This window comes from Amblyomma americanum, chromosome 1 (genome assembly GCF_052857255.1).
Source record: "Amblyomma americanum isolate KBUSLIRL-KWMA chromosome 1, ASM5285725v1, whole genome shotgun sequence".
Taxonomy (NCBI): Eukaryota; Metazoa; Arthropoda; class Arachnida; order Ixodida; family Ixodidae; genus Amblyomma; species Amblyomma americanum.
Window position 1 is genome coordinate 76,531,974 of NC_135497.1, and position 17,203 is coordinate 76,549,176.

The 17,203-nt window shown below is 48.5% G+C and overlaps 1 protein-coding gene across 4 annotated transcripts in view; it reads right to left on the minus strand.

The window, feature by feature from the left end:
- The window catches only part of LOC144113074 (Kv channel-interacting protein 4-like), a 507,008-nt gene that overhangs the window by 61,613 nt on the left and 428,192 nt on the right, over positions 1-17,203 (minus strand). Inside the window, exon 1 of one of the 4 annotated variants that reach the window (XM_077645979.1) lies at positions 939-1,248. The exons of the other annotated variants lie outside the window; for them this stretch is intronic. Within the exon in view, the coding sequence (XP_077502105.1) occupies positions 939-1,233 (295 nt within the window). The 5' untranslated portion in view covers positions 1,234-1,248. Of the gene's footprint in view, positions 1-938; positions 1,249-17,203 lie in introns of those variants that run through there. 4 annotated transcript variants of the gene reach the window in all.

The window sequence follows — 17,203 nt, forward strand, 5'->3', positions numbered from 1 at the left end:
CCTTACAGCAGACAAAGCGTTGCGCCACCGCCAGATTTTGGAAAGGGACCAAAAATAATTCACGTCTCTGGGTGCGTAAAAATGGCAGAGGTGAAGAAATGCGGGCTAGCGAGGTGTTTCCGATGCGCTATTCTAGGAGTGTGTCTACTCTTTCCCTCGCCAAGTCACGGGCTGTTATGAATTTTACTGCACAGCTTATACTAGTTCATTTGATTCTGGTAATGACACGGGGAAGTACAGGTGGGCCTAGCAAGCGAAGAGAAAGTTGACAGCCTGCGAAGAGCACTGCAGCCTGATGGCGATTACGAAAAAATCTGCGCATTCCACGAATATTCTCTGCGTGGCGGTTAGTGCGTAACAGATGGACAACACGCACAGGTGCTCGGCCTGCAGTCAGTATGTGCTCAACAACGAATGGTATGGTTTTGAGCGCTGAGCTTGTCAGATAGCTCTAATCATTCTGCTGCCACGGAGAAGAAAGAAAAAAAGCCGAGGGAAAAGAGAAAAAAAAATGACACCGTTCATGCCACAAAAATTAGCGCAGTAAGCGTTTACAAAAGCTGCAAATGCGCCACAAGGTAAGCGACAAACTAGCACCGGCATTCCCCTTATGTGCATAGTGCCAGGTTCGAAGGCGGCTTGCTGTTCCGCCTGCGAACTTGAGACCGTGCCTTCGACGAGCAGAGTCAGCTCTGCCCGGAAATTCCGGACTCGCAAGAACCAGTGGCGGCGCACTACTCAGCGCACGCAGTCTTTGGAGAGGCCCGGCCAAGGAGATCCTTGCACTCCAACGACTTGAGCCCGGAAAGACGGACCGAACAGGCGCAGCATGCTCGGCGCCCTCCGCGCACGCCGGACGCGCTACGAGGGCCAGCAGGACGCGCGTGCCTCCGACGTGACTGTCCGCCGAAGGGACGCGCCGGAGGCTGTGTACTCACTGTGCGTTTGCGAGCCGCTGGCCGACACGGTCCTGCGCGCGTTGGTGCGCCTGACCGCGGCCGAAGAGCTGCCCCCGCTGGTGCCCAAGCTCTGCATGCTGCGGCGGCTGCCGGTGATGCACTGGCGCGCGTCGCGGTGCTCGAGTGGGCGCCTCCTCCCCTCCTTCCTCGCTCTATTTCGGTGGCTCCAGGGTGGTGGGGGAGAGGCCGCGAAAGAATCTCCGGGACTCTGCCAAGTGCAAAGGCCGGCGTGCCGACGGTGGCCCGCGAGCATGTGCGCCGCCGACGTGCACATGCCGCGCTTCGGCCACGGCGCGTGCTCTCGGCTCTGCATACGCACCTCTGCCAGCGGCGGTTCTGTCGGCGCAGTTATTACTGGACTGCGCGCCGGTAGCGGCAGGGCTGAGAGGCGAGCGTTCTCTGCGCACGTACTGTCGTACGTACCAGCGTCCTGTTAGCCCTCGCCGGCCTGGGCACCGCGTCTGTCTCGCACAAGCCGGTCGAATCACCGCATTGTAAGTTCCCTGTAGCCCGGCTCCAAGAGGCTGTCGCTCCGGGCATGCTTGTGAACAGTGGGGCTTAGAGTCCCGAAGCGACACGTGGGCTACGAGGGACACGACGTGTTGGAGGACTCCAGACCACCTTGGGTTCTTTAAAGTGCGCTGACGTCGAACATCCCACAGGCGTTATTGTATTTCGCCTTCATCGAAATATGGCCGCCGCGGCCTGAATGGAACCACCGCGGCGGGTGTCATACTTGTGGAAAACTATTCGAGGAGCTTCCTCCTTTATTGCACTTTGCACTATTTATTCCTTCATACTATTTTTCCCCACAGCCACGTTCTAATTACAATGACAAAAAAGCCGGCCTTCCGGAGCGGCCTCAGAGGATTTTTTTATGTAGCTTCTTTTTGAGCGATGTAAGCACGAGGTCGCTCTGAATGTAATGCTTCCTATTTGCACATTTCCTTGCACACTTCAACAGATAAAACAGCGCGATAATTCCTCACAGTGAATGCTATCACCAGCAGCAACCTATTTCTTGACATAGTCTTGACAACTGGTTTTGAATTTTCACGAGCGATGGACAAGAGACTCTAGCGGCGCCGCGTCTGTAGGAGCTGGTGCCAACGGTGGTGGTCAGCCGCATCAAGCCGCACGCGGCAACATCGTTGCTAGGCAAGTGTTCCCCAGGCAGCCCATCTTTCAGTAGCCCCAAGAAATCAAAACCAAAGAGTGCCGAATACTGAACACATCGCGTGGGCGACAGGGCAGTCTAACCAAGAGCGGTTGTACTGCACTGCACTGCATAACCTTCAGGCTGATATTGGATCTGGCGTAACAGTATTGCAAGAGAAAGGTGTTTCGCCGTCTCTGATCTGACTCTAGACGTTAGGGCATTTAGGATATTTAGGGTTGCGATGCAGCGTTCACAGTTCGCAGTCTTCGCAGGTTTCAAGGATTCCAGGACGATTATTTCTTTCGTGCTCCAAAAAAAAAAAAAAGAGTGAACTTCACCTATCGCTTCAGCCACTGAGGGTTGAGTCTATACCACGTTTTTCAGGGAAGACTAAGTAATTTTAAAAATAGGTAGCGTTTAAGTTACGTGGGCGGATGAGATTAAGGAGTGTGCAGGAATGAGGTGGCCGCAGCTGGCAAAGGACAGTGTTAATTAGAAAGACATGGGAGAGGTCTGTGCCCTGCAGTGGGCGTAGTTAGCTGATTATTATGATGATGAGGCTTTTTGGGGTAAGAATATGGCTTTTGCTGCACAGTACGCAGGCAAAGCAACCTTTCCAGCGCACGTAACTAGTCAAAGAAGCCGAAATTTGTCGAGCCACAGCGCCAAAGGTAATCCGTTTTCGAAATTCTAAAAACTGATATGGCTATTACTAACGACCGGCTCTAATTGCAACTAGGCGCCTAACTCTTCCAGTTAAAAACTCAATTATTAAAATTAGTTAACCGTCTTACTACTCAAGACGATTCACCAGTTTTCTGGTGTCCGCCGACAATGGTAATACTGTGCTGAAAAAGCCATATTTTTACCCGAAAAAACCTATGTTTGAGAATTTCTTAAAGTCTTCCCTGAAGCACCTTGTGTAACTTCTTGCGATGGCGAAGCCACATGTCACCACCGCTTCGCCCCTGGACATCTGCTTGCCCCTGGGCCGTACATCGCAGTTCGCCTCTGGTGATGATGCTATCCAAGAAATTGCCACATTTAGTCTCATATTGGCCCAGAAAGCTTCGTAAATATAGCGCACGCTACTATTTCCGCTCCCATGTAATCCTCCGCGGGGCTCTATGGTGCACAATTCGCGATACCACAGTACTGCCAGCATTGTTCACAATGCAGTAAAGCCTGCATCTGCTCCGTACACATTCCTCTGGTCATAATTTACTGATTCGTGAGGAGTCGAGACGCTCTTCAATTTCCAGGCTGAGAGACTATGGCGTCACGTGGGCAGTCCCTCCGTTGTCTCGTGAAGAAGGCTCTGCTCCACATGTAAGAGCGCAACCCACCTTTGCCAGAGATGGACGCTTACTTCTCACCGAAAAATTTTGGTGCATTTATGCTTCCGATTGGAACACCGTACGCATAAATGGAAGAGCTAGCTGTATCGTATCAGACGCGCATGCGCTCTATGCATGCGCCCTGGCCAGCATGCTATCTGTAACACGTGGCTGTTATCATGCAGCCGCCGGTACACTATATATGTTGGGAAGCACTCCCGAATAAACGCTCTTCTTCTGGCTGCTTTCACGCTGCGTGTTCGTTCTTGGACGCCGGAACACTAGCGAAGCAAATTGTATCTGCTGCTGCAGCTGCAGTACACTCACGGGCGAATTCCTTCTCCACGAAATGGTTGTTGTGGAAATGCAAACTTTTGGTCCCTCGTTAACAATGCTTGTTTGTACCACGTTGCGCTGGCATTTCAAGAAATATCAAATGAAATCAAATCAATAGCTAGGACACAGCTCTCAGAACAAATAGTGCCTAAAAATGGATCATTAAAAAAAATATAAACTGCACGCGGGAGCGAGGTAAGTCAAGCGCTGCATGCATTTGGGTATTACTTAATCGTAGGCGGTGGTGAAAACGATACCATCGTAGACAGAAGGGAGATGATTTACTAGAGATACGCGGTTTTGATTAACTGAGCTTTAGTGCCTATTGTCTGAGTTGTCGGCCTGACACGGATCGAGAGTAGAAATGTTTTATGCGTACTAGTAACGACGCCCTGCGATGTCCGCACGCAACGTTGCATGCAGTGTGCGTTTTCTTGAGGGAGTGATCGATTAATGGTTTGCCTATTTACGTTCATTTTTCTGACGCGGCCATTCTTATACGCACCGACTACATTGACCTTCGCACCTGTTTTCGCCTGTATAATAAATTCAGGTGCCGCACGAGTTGAGCAGGGTAGAAGTGAGTGCTCGCCAAGCGTCTGACATCGTACGTCCAGGCTTTTATGCTTGGTATAAAAAAAAAAAAACAGAGGCGTGCAAAATAATGGCGCGAGTCTCTGCCGCCGGCTCTCAGGTTCGATGAAGCGTTCATGTTTATCAGCACATCTGATTCAGTTCATATGGTGGCGCGCTGAAATTTTAAAAGATACGGGCACTTCGCGATAACTGAAGTGTAGAGGCAACTCGGAGATGCTCAGGCAGAATGACCAGCCAAAGTAATATCACGATAAGTTTGCTAAAAAGTGTCGACGCCCAGAAACCCTTTGTCGTGAACGAGTCGGCCACACTGAAAAAGCAGCCTTCAGCGGCAGTAAGCTGAATCCAGAACGTGGTCTCTGCAAACATGATTCTGTTCCTTGAAGTGTGCGCTGACAACGAATAGATCTTGGCGGCGGGAATACCCGATCCTGTCCTCTGTGCTTGGCAAAATCTATCATATATAGGGCTCTTCGAGCAAGGAACGCGAAGAATCCTAGTGCTAGCTCGCTGTTCTCATAAAAGAAGTGCGACAAGAGCCACATTTAACGCGGAAGATTGAAATAGTACGAGACGAATAAGCCACGATTGTCTCAGTTTGCACTGACCACAGCTCTCTCTAGGCGCTCGTTCAGCAGAGCAGGAGCTTTACTCTTTCACTGGGAACGGTGCCAGAAGGCGCAGAGCTTGCGGGCGGCCCTGCGACCATTAATTTTCAGCCAGCGGAGCGAAATAAGATTAAAGCGATACATTAAAACTTTATGCATGTGCCACAGACAGGCACATTCTCGAAATGAACTCTTGGAAGGGAGTGGCGTTTTGTTCCATACCGATAGTGTTTATCGTGTTGTTTTGAGCCCAGACTCGAGTTGCCCCGTGAAACCGACAGAGCAGAAACATTCGATCGGCCACAAAAACAAGACAGGATAGCAATAGCATACGGCGAAAGAAAAAAAGGCGCGTGAGAGAGGGCACTTTACAAAAAATGAAGGAAATAAAAGCAGCGAAAAACAAAAAAAGAGAAGAAAAGGATGCTCAGGATATCCCTTTCTAAAACTGCAAGTGTAGCGAGCATCAACAACGACATCGGCATTTCAATGGGCGCCCCAGTTTATGGCCAACGTGCCATCGTCGAGTCAGGACGAAAATTCAGAGAGGGCCCCCATTCCTCCCGCCTGGGAAATGACGGTACAGCGGCGTCCTTCATTATCAAAAATTCTGTCACGCGCACGTGGCCCGCTACTCGCCCCCGAAAAGCGCGCCTTTTGAAATTCCGCGGCAGCGTCGTTTTTTTGATAAGCCCCGATCGGCCAACAAAGGCGAGGACAACAATGTCGCAAAAAGCGAATCTGGCGCGCAAGTGTCCCCGTGGCTGTCGCGCAATCCGCGAAAGCAACAGCGTGGGAGAAAGTTTAGACGTGTACGCGCATCGAAAGCAGAGCAAGTGCGAAACACGGAGCGCGCGGTGCGCGCGCGAGTGGAGGCGAAGAGCCTCGGTGGGAGCGCGCACTCGCGCAGTAGTGTATAAACTTGGCCGTTTGGAGGAGCCGAGCGAGGCCCATTGTCTCTCCCCCCCCTCACCAGCGGGCTCGCCGAGGGTTTATTTTCTCACTCGGCGGCGCGTCAGCCTCGTTGGCAGCCGGCCCGCGAGCGGCCAAATGAAAAGGCACGGCGATAAAATGAACACTCGACAGCGCGGCGAGGCGGGGGAGCCCCCAATGTGTCGCTTTTACAGGGGCACTGGAGCGCACCGCACGCGAGAGCGCGCGAAATCTCCCCCTTTCTCTTTCTTCCCTCCCCTCCATTCCGTTGCGCGGTCTCTCTTTCTCCCTCTTTCCGCACTTCTCGCGCGCCGAAGGCTGGGCGCTGTTGACCGAGTGAAAAACAACGAGCCCCCCCGAGCTTGAAAAATGACGCCCACGCGCTCTTTTTACAGCGCTGCGCTTCCGTAATGTTCCCTCCCCGCGCTCGGCCGCTGTGGGTCAGGCTCTGGGGTGACTGGCGGGCGCCTGTCTCAACAGCTGGAGCTCGGCTATCCGTGAGTATCGCCGTCGACGGCTCTGCGGGAAACTAATGGGCTGTATAACGGGAGCATCGGCCGCTTGTGTATCACCAAGCTTTCCAGACCGACAGAGTCCGCGACCCCGTGAAACGTTTCGAAGAAAGCATGCCAACAAATATCAGCGTCTCCTTCTGGCGAGAGGTGACCCCTACTACTACCTCTGCTCACCCCGGATACGCATATCACAAAGAACTACTCATCCACTGCAGGTTATGCGCTGTAGATGCTATACAACTGCATTTACCTCTCCATTATTTCTTATGACGGCCACGTACGGCCTGGTAATTATTCATTCCAGAAATGAGCACACTGTACGGGAAAGGCGCTATGCAACACCACCCCTTGCGCAATATCCCCGAATGGGGATCTTTGAGAAGATAAATGAAAGGGACTAAAGATAATCCACCCTGCCTCACCCGCTTTTCCTCTAAAATCCCACCTTCCTCGTGCGCTTCTCTCAGGCAGAAAGAAAACGATCTAGAACAGCGAAGGTCTTACATGCAATCACGAAAATAGAAATCACTAGAATGCACTACTTCCTGAGGATGTAAAGTGCAGCTACAACTTTTCCTATCCGAGTCCAAATGCATACGACCGCAGATCCGCTCCCAGCGTGTAGTTAGGAGCCCACAGTTTTTTTTTATTTTTTTACCTGCGGGTTGCAAAGTTTCGCACGCCCTTGGATCATTATATCGTTGTCGCAGTGCGTTTTAGGCTGTTACACGTGTACCCTGTGGACGGAGGCGCCATTTACGTACGCTTTTTCTAAGGAAATCTTGGCACACATTTTGGGCGGAGCAGCTTGCTGTAAATGTTCGTCTACCGCTAAGAGCGGTACGTGGCCTGCTCACTTGCGGAAAAGGTGGCTCGGCCTGGGTAGCTGCGCCACAGAAGAGAGATCACTGTTCACGACGCGGTACGCTTGACCTCTTCACAAGAAGATAGAGGTGCCGTATTTAAAAAAGTTATCTTACACCAGATTTTTCCGTGATCGGCAGGCGCACGAGCCGTGGCTATTCATCTACGATAGCCGAGTCATGATAGTGAGCGCTCTTTGATCACACCGCTTGTGAAACTCCGCTCTGAAACAAGGTGCTTTATGCTGATTGCTTCCATTGGCGCCTTCTTAACTGTCTTTGAAAGGATGCGAAATGGCTGCTAAACACCCGGTGCAACACGTAGCACGGCAGGTCCGAGTGTGTGACGAAGGTGTAGAAAGTTTCTCTTTTCAAAAGAAGGGGGTTTAATTGCGATGACTCATTAGGCTTCTGCAATAACGACCGGCAAGATCCAGGCAACATGCCTACAAGAACCGCAGTATATAATTCCTAAGAGTTATTATACTTTGTAATAAGGGAGTAATTACTCATTGCCATCCACCCGAATGCAGCCAAACGGCTACAAAGAAAAGCTATACAGCTTTCTCAGAAACTTCGTAGTTGAAGAAATCGTCCTGGTCCGGGGTTCGAACCCGTCTTAGCTCGTCTCAGCTCGTCTTAGCCTGCAAGTCACGCGCGCTTTCGTGTGCAAATTTTGTTATCTTGTTATCTGCGTACGTTCTCTCAGCTCTCTAACACACTCATAGTTTTATAATTTATTTTTAGCTTTCCACTCTGCCTACCGAGTCACATTTTTTTTTTCACTCATGTTACGGCTTAAATCTGATCCTTAAGCGCCAGACTGTAAAGTTACATTTCTTAATTTTTTATTGGAAAGAAAGCAGTCATACAAATTCTGGCAGTCAGTCTAGTAGTCTGGTATCGTTTGATTAAGGATAAAGAAAGACGACTAAACGTTTTCTGGTCTCCATCACAACGCTGTGAAAAACAGAGGTTTATAGCCTATTCTCCGCGTTATGCATAGGGTGAGAACTAGCTCTGCCACTGTAAATGGAACGCTGCTTGAAGTGCACTTAAAAGGGGAGACAAAAAATCATATGAAGCTCAGACTCGCTATTGTCTTTTCGGCGTTTTTTTTTTTCAAATTGATTTCACAATATGCCTTTGACAAATGCGCTCACAGGAAATTATAATGCTCCTAGCGCTAGACGTTGACATTTTGCGCCAGTACTTCATACGCACATAAAAACTAATTCCTTGAGCCCTTTACACAGGTCTTGTGTACACGCACATGGTGACATAAAACATTGCAGGCTCTAGGAACTTACACGTCGTCACCCCAAGAGTAGAATTGTGCAAATTCTTGTCGAAGCTCTTCAAAACATACTGCTCTATTTGTGAAGACGTATGTTAGCGGATACGTGAAGGTAATTACTGTAACTATAGCAAATGACGAAAACCAACATGTCAGTGAGGAAGCTGCGTAATCAGAAACTATCCCGTGACGCCGCACTTTACAGGAACCACGCTAATTTTCTGAAGCGTTGGTCTACAGGCTCTAAAAAAGAGGGCGGAAGATACCTCTAGAGAGAGGAAGAAAACGTGCTTATTGAGCCACTAAGCAGAGCATTACGACGGAAGGAAGCCTCTGATATGCTCAACCGGAACTTCCCAGTATGTGTGCAGGGGCTAAACAGTATCCGGCTGGCGCGAGCCAGTGACCGCGGCCACTGGAAACCGGATGCGGCTGCATGGCACACCTGAGCGAGCATCTAGGCCGCAAAAAGGTGATAACAAGCTTCCCACATCCGCAAATGACGCTGTTGAAACCAGACGTCGTATAGTATGGATCGCTCCAGTGCCAAAAGGTTTGTGTACCGCTAACTGTATTAAAAACTGTATTAAAAAAATGCAGCACTAAATACATTTTTATGTGTTTCTGCAGCTTTATGACTGAAGTAGCAGCGTTCTATTGTTCCCACGGTTTGTCTTCCTACAGCAGAATCATACAGGATTAAAGCGATTTTCATTCCCATTTGACTTTAACGGGGAAAGGGAACGCTGATCGCTGCATAGTGCTTTAAATTCATAGGTAATGCTTTATTTAGAGTTATGGTTAGCGTCACATCCCTTGCGCCCTGCGTACGCACGACTGCGAAATATTGTACATCTGTGCAGCGCCTCAACGTGTGCAGTCGGATTTCTGGCAATTGTACGCCTGTATTTTAAGAACGTAATCGGACCTATCAAATCACCCTTGACGGAGGTGAAATTCGCCGTGAAATCGTGCGATACGGATGGATGGATAAGGCTGAGCCCTTTAAATTGGGCGGCGGCTCACGCCACCTAGCCGTGACTCGTAAAAATTCACTCTTGCCTTGATTTTAGCCACCAGTCAATAACCTTCGCTTGGTTATTTCTACCCGCTTAAAATCTATTTTTCCTCCGCTATTCTTAAACCCCAATACTTCGAATAAATCAGCCCCGCTGCTTTCCACTGTAGGGTGAAGCCCTTTACAGAAAAGTATCAAGTGTTCAGCCGTTTCCTCCTCCTCTCCGCACGCGACGCACAACGTGTCTATCTCGTGGCACCTGACTCTATATGTCTTAGTCCGCAATGCTCCCGTCCTGGCATCGAACAACAAAGAGCTTCCTTTAGAAGTGTCGTAGATATTTTCTCTGGGAATTTCCTGTTTAAACGTTTTGTATGTTCCCAGTGCCGATTTCGTCAGCATCCCTGTTTTCCACAGAGCTCTCTCTGTTTTTTTAACCTTTTTCTTAACCGATAATTGCTGATTTGCCCCCCTACTGCTGTCCAGATATTTGCTTGTCAGTGTTCTAGTTCGCTGTCTCCATTTCGTGTCAACATTCCTTACATACAGGTATCTGAAAACTTTCTAGCCCACTGCTTTTCCCCCATTTTTCTAAATCGTTCCTCAAATGCTATCTATCTTACTGCTAGCTTCTCTGCTCTCGAACGACGCCCATCCCATATCACCCTTTACCCCCTGATTTGGTGTATTGCCATGTGCTCCCAAAGCTAGCCTCCCTACGCGGCGTTGTTTGATTTCTAACCTTGTTTGAACATCTGGTCTCATGCATAGGACCGTATTGGGGAAAGTCAGACTAGGAACCATTATCACTTTCCGGATCCCTATTACCACTTCGCACCTATTGTAAATCCACAATGCCCTATTTTTCGTGACGCCTGCATTCTTGCTACCTGTATTCGTTATATATTTTTCATTTTCCGTTAGATACTGAGCGCCATTATTTATTCATACCTCAAGATACCTGTTACTTATCCACTATTTCTTGCGTGAACTCCTGTATACCATGCTCGCCGACCTCATCATTAAATGTCACGGCTGCCAATTTTTCGCTACTAAATTTCAGGCCTAATTTATCTCCCTCTGTACCGCAGATGTCCATCAATCTCTGGAAACCTTCCTTCTTGTCAGCCTTTAGTACTATATAATTCGCGTACATCAACTCTGGTAATGATTGGTCAATCCGTTGTCCTTGCTTGAAAAAAGAAAGTTTGAAGCCAAGTCCGCTCTTCTCTAGTTTGACCTCTTGTCCTTTGTAGGCATAGCATGAACAACAATGGCGACAGAAGACACCCTTGCCTAAGCCCCCGAAGTATCTCTATAGACAAGCGTCAGGCCGTGACTTCAAAGAGATGCGGCGGCGCTGGCGTCAGCAGTGGCTTTCGGTGTGTAGGCAAAAAGCGGGACCTTCCGCATTGGGTGCGCCACGCTCGCGGGTTTCTGTGGGCACAATTCACGGTGTGCCGACAAATTGTGGTGCAGTTGGTTGAGCCGCAATGCAGAAGAAAGGAAGCGGCATAAGTTTTCACAAGTTTACTGCAGTTAGATAGGAGCGAAAGCGACGGGCAGGGGCCGACGAGCAAGACAAGTTTGGCGACGGATCGGCTTCGCGGCTAATTATTACCGCCTAGCTCGTGGGTTATTACGTCGAGCTCGTTTCGCCCATTCAGTTATTATATTGCATTTCTGCATTCAAATCTAATTAGTTGGTTTGTGTCTCTGACTTCGCATCGTTGCTGTTCGGTCGCGTGGTGAACTGTGCAAAAATCAAGTAACGCCTGCAACTCGTTCTCATTCAGTCGTGCTCTCAGAATAAGTTTAGGCGCGATATTCCGTGTGCTTGGGATCGTAAGTTGAACGCAGGGGGCCATTTTCAGATGCTTATCACCCGGACGACGTCCCGAGCAACACTTCGCGCAAAAAAAAAGACAAAAAGCTGCCGCCAGTCGCCTTCACCGTTCACACCGTGCCACGCTTGAAGAAGCATCGCACTCGGGTAGTAGCACGCACGACGGTTTTGACTCTGTTTTTCTTTTCGCGAATTTCAAAAGGGGTGTCGTTTCAACACCAGTCCAACGACTCTAGGATCTCGACAACGTCGCGCAGTGCTATTTCCCAAATTATTTGAATTTTCACATTGTAGGTCGATCAAAACCTGGCGAACACAAAATATTCCACGCCAAAAGCCACTCCGATCAAGCAGAATGCGCACACATGAATAAATTCTAAAATAAGAAGCAAAATTTTATAGCTTAAATTTCATTTGGAGCGCGAGGAAAACTTCTATGCATGCGCTCTCGGAGCTCTCGGATTGCATTTGCCTTATTCAAAGCAGCTATAGTGTTCATTAATTTCCAAGGTCTCTGGAGTGAAGCGGCCTGGTGAAAATAGGAAGCACATTACAAGGTTCGTCGTGCGAGAAAGCTGATTCGCGTCGTGCATCACGTCGTCCTATTTTGCACTAGCAATTGGATATGCTTTATCGGCTCATAAATTGAGAACTATGGGTGATTAGTTCCTCCCCATACCTCGCGCTTTCACCCGCCGTAGCGCTGCGCTTTTACTTGTCGCCAACTATGCAACGCTCCGCCTACTAATTCCTTCTGGCGAAGAGGCTCAAAAAGTGCAGAACCACTCTCCAAGCATCAACAAAAATGTTTATAACCACAAGCGACGCGCACGCTCTGAAATATTCGCATACACCATTTGATTTTGAAGACAGCGTCGCTTGGCGCAATGTAGGCGTGCTGCGTTTTGCCTACACCCCGCGTCGCTGCCGACCGATGCGCCACCTTTGTTTACAAGCATGGCGCTTATCTATAGCTTTGATACATTTTTTTCCCATTTTATAAGCACTTTGTTACTTTTATAGATGTCTGTTAAAAGATTAGTTGCTCCATCTCCGTATGTCCCACAGATCCCCTTGAATAACACTGTCGTATCTCCCTTGATATGGACCTCCTTCACCCCGCGACGTCACGAAGATGCGGTGGCGCTGATGTTAGCAGCGACTTTCGCATGGTAGGCAAAACAGGTTCCGCTTGCTCGTGCCTACCGCAGCTGCCGCAGCTACTGGCGGCTGCTTCAAGCCTGTGCACTGCAGAAGCAGCATGTATTGACCAGCTGCGTCACTGCTGGATCCGCGTAGTAGCATAAAAAATATTAAATTAGCCTCGATAGGTTTCTCGCGCATAAATGCCGCATTCGGAAACTGGCTAACAGGCATTGGGCCACGGTAGTAAAGCGCGAAGTCTGGGAGTCGATAGGCAGTGCCACTCAATGCACTTAATGCATGCAAGTTACTGCGTTCATTCACCTGAACTTCAGGATAGTAGGCTGATAATTGCTCAAGGAAAAAAAAAAGACATATGTAGCTGCACACGTACTTATCACCTTGAGCCGGAGTGCACGGGGCGCCGACAGGTTCACTCGCCCCCAAGGAATGCGTTTTTTTGTTAATAGCACACCATGTTTAAATGGCGCGTTTTGTGACATTTAATAGTTACTTGAAACTGTTTCTTGATATGACGACGTAATTATTTCATTCCAGTAGAAAGAAGTCTGGTAAGTTGTGTCAATCTTGCGCGGTCGCGTTGGTGTGCTTAGAATAGCGTACCTTAAGTGTGCTAAACGCCATATGCTTTTTCATTGCGTCATGCATGTGTCATGTTTCATGAGGTAATACATGATCGCGAAGCTTGTTTGGAAAGAAGCAGCCGCAGGCGTGCTACTAACAGACACGTGGCGAGATTGAGAGGGGACGCGGCATGAAAAGTGTTTTCGTTGTAACTAAACTTGGTGCAAATATGAAATTCCTACGCTAGTTTCAGTCATTCCTTTTATTTATAGCTATACCTGGCGCAGTTCTGGGTAATTATAATTAACACCGTCGTCAAGTCCCCACAAGCTAGGTCTCTAATTGAGTAGATAGTGCGCAGTTTTTTTTTATGCCAGCATGTGCATAAAGCCCTATTCTGTATGATGACGCGATTAGTTGTTTTTCTATATGATCAGTACTTATGCATGCATAGTTACATGAACACGTTTCTTACAAAAAATAACTAACACAATACTGCACGTGTAGGGAAAAAAATCGAGATTTATTACGCTCCTCAATGTCTCAGGAATAGTTTGCGACAAATGGAATCATTTGATTTTCATGCGAATTACGAAGGTGAGTGATCCAGTCGCAGAAAATGTGAGAGGTCAGAAAACGAACCTTAAAGTTTATTCCCTCGTTTATGGCATCTTCGCTTTCGCTTTGGTCAAAGAAATGCGGCACTCAAATCAAAGAAATTACCTTACAATTTTTGACGACCACACTTCTAAAGAGCGTAATTTATAAATTTGTACTCAATATTTTGCTATAATTTTTCGTCACGAAGCTAGACTTCAGGGCTAGGAAAGGAAATAATTCTAGAAATCAAAAATTTTCACCAAATCGACCAGCTTAACAAGAGGACAAGTCGGCCTGGCTGGTGCGTGGTCATGCGGCTAAAAACAGCGCTAAGCGAGACAGGAGATCGGGGACACGACTCTGTCCCCACTTTTCGCGCAGCGCGACACGTACGTATGTCAGCAGACGATGAGCGCATGTCTGCTCCGGCGAAACAACGCCAGCACTTCCCCTCACTAGTGTCCCGAAGTAAAATCATTCCGGCTAGTGCAGAGTGTCAAAACTTGTTTTATTCAATGCCTAGCGCATAAATAAACGGCAGGAACGCTTTCTACATGTTTACTACTAACCATATATACAGTACCGAGTGGCAAACTATTTCTCTTTATAGGCCGCACGTGGACAACGCGAGCTCGTGTACTTCGACAAATTACTAAGTTGGAAGCATCGACCATTGCTGTGATTCGCAGAAACTGGAAACGCACCTACAAGCCTTGAAAACCCGCGCACAACACATATCCGCGACGCCACTCCCCGACCTTTTGCCTACCACGAGCTCGCTAGCGACTGCAGCGCCACCTTGTTTGTTTACAAACATGCAGGAGGTCCATACAGAAATGCTGGCCATAGTGGACGGTGTTACTTTTCAGCACTTTCGATACAATGCGTCAATGAAAATAGATTGTCCTCTGACCTCCTTTGTTTCCGGAACCCATTTTGTAGTTCCCCTATCAGCCCCTCGTTCTCCACCCAAGCCTGCAGTCTGTCCTTTATAATCTGCATCACCACTCTGTAAGCCATTGATGTCCTTGTTATGGGACGGTAGTTGTTAATGTGAGCTTTTTCCCCCTTTCTCTTAAATATCATGCTCACCCTGCTTAGTCGCCATCCATCGGGGCTTTCCCATCCATTAGCATTTTGCTGATTACCTAAATAAAATAAAATCATTGAATTAAAATAAAATAAAATAAAAACATCCCCTATGCTTCTTGGTTTCGGTGAATGTTGTCTTCCTTCATGAACCTCGATTAATGTTTGCTGAGATTTTGGGCCCAATTTCTTCATTAACATAACTGGAATACCATCCGATCATGTCGACGTGCTACTGGGAACCTTCTTCTCTGCCCTTTCCCACTCTCTCTGTCCCAGGGGACCTACTGCTGTAACCGGTATATCCTCCTCTAATAAATTACGCGCAACATTTCTTAACTTTTAGAACTTTTCTGTCATCATTGTTCCGATATGTTCCATTGCCTCATTCCCTTCTAGCCGAATACCTTGACCTGCTCTAGACTAGTATTATTACTTGTGGAGTTCAGATGTTTCCAAAATTTCTTAGCTGCTTTTCTACCCGTTTTATTTCCCTTTGACAATCATTCGGCTACCTTTCTTCTAATTTTCTCATTTATTAAAGACGATGCTTCCCGTCTAGCTTATGAAGGTATACCCCATTTTCTGTCTGCTTCAGATTCCGGTTCCCCCCTTGTTTGGAATATCTGTGTTTTGCCTGGAGGCTTCCTGGTGTTTCCCTATGGGCTTCTTAACCTCCTCATTCCACCAGCTTTAGGGTTTGCGTCTTTTCCTTTTTGGCCTGACTCGCACCTTAGCAAGCTGTTGCTCAAATAATAAAGTTAAATTTGTGTAAGTTCATTCTGTATTAGTATCCTCAGAAATTCCTTTCTCAGTTTCTTTGGTTCCTGCTTCCAGATGGGCCCTTCACACTTCTCAGTAATTTTACATACAACTAAGTCATGCCTTTCACACATATCGAGCAGCATGCTAGCTCTCGATTCTGAGTACGCATCCATATCCTCAATGTGCACATTCATGTCGCCTAGGATAACCATCTCGCTCTTTCCTCTTAGCTCATCAAAAGGAGCGGAATAAGGGCGCCCTGTGCCACCTTTGTAACCTCGCCTGCGTTTCGGGTGACGTCCCTCATTTATTTTTCTTTCGTTTCGGCTTGTGCCTGACAGGATCGCCACCAGAATGGTGTGCTGTCTACACTCCCAGTGAGGGGCAGCAAATCTGCTCACCGCGTTTTGTTCCCACCTTTGTCACTCAGCGCTGGTTTTAGCTGCATCCAATGAAACCTCAGACATATTATGGTTGCTTGTTTTGGTTCAAATTTCTTCTTCTGTTTTCCTTTTCTGTGCGCGCGGGTGAAATAGCGGTCTCGAAAGGGACTGGGGGAGCTTGAGACCTGAGCGTTCTTGAATGCGCGCTAATGCGATGTATTGTGGGCCGAAAACGCGCGTGGTGAATAAATGATACGCGCGCTCTGGGCGGCCCAGCTGGCGTTCATCTCCCCCCGCAGCGGGACGGCACCGCTCGGCCGGGTGGTTTCGCGGCGGCGAAATGGGGCCGACCTGCGCCAACTTTTTGACTGACGGCTTGTCAGGGGAGGCGGCGGCGCGGTGGTCATTTTCAGACACTGATGGAGTGGGTCTCCCGGCTGTGACAAAAGGATGGGCCGCGCGCCCGCAGAACCCGGCCTCCGCGGTTCGCTTTTCATAACAGCTTTCACACCCGTCCTTCCGAGCGGGCGATTAAATTATGCCCCCTCGATCATGTTTTGCTTTGGGTCGCAGTCACGGTTTCCGCGGCGGAAACTTCGCGCGTTTTCCCTTTTCCCCCGGTATCATTCCACTGCGTTCTATCTGCACGCCGTGTCAACACATTTTAGCTCTATGCGTATGTGCGAAAATGGTATGTCAGGCCGCGAGAGCCAAATATTGGGCGTTTTGTGCGCGTTGCTCTAGCCTTCCAACTCGGAGTGCAGGGAAGATAACAGTGTTTTGGTGCGTTCTGAAGACGGAAGCAGACCCGAAGAACAAGAAAAAAAGACGTTTTATATGTAGAGCCGCCCAGAAGTTGGAGCACCGATGTACTGTGGCATGAAATTGGAACTTATCTCATGAGGGCACAGAAACGCGCAAACAGCAATGATAGATGGCTTCTATCCCCATGAAGGCGACGCTGCCTCCGGAATAGTAGGCAATCCGCCTACTGGCCGTGTGAGCTTCGGCTTCGCAACCGACACTGACCGGCTGTTAACCCTGCCTATACAGCCCCACGCAGCTGTTCTTTGCCTCTTAATTCTATCACATGATTTTAAGGCGAAAGCCTATAATGGCTCATGCTCGCGTCCGTCCGTCCGTCACGCTGTTCAACTTGTTAAGAAAAAA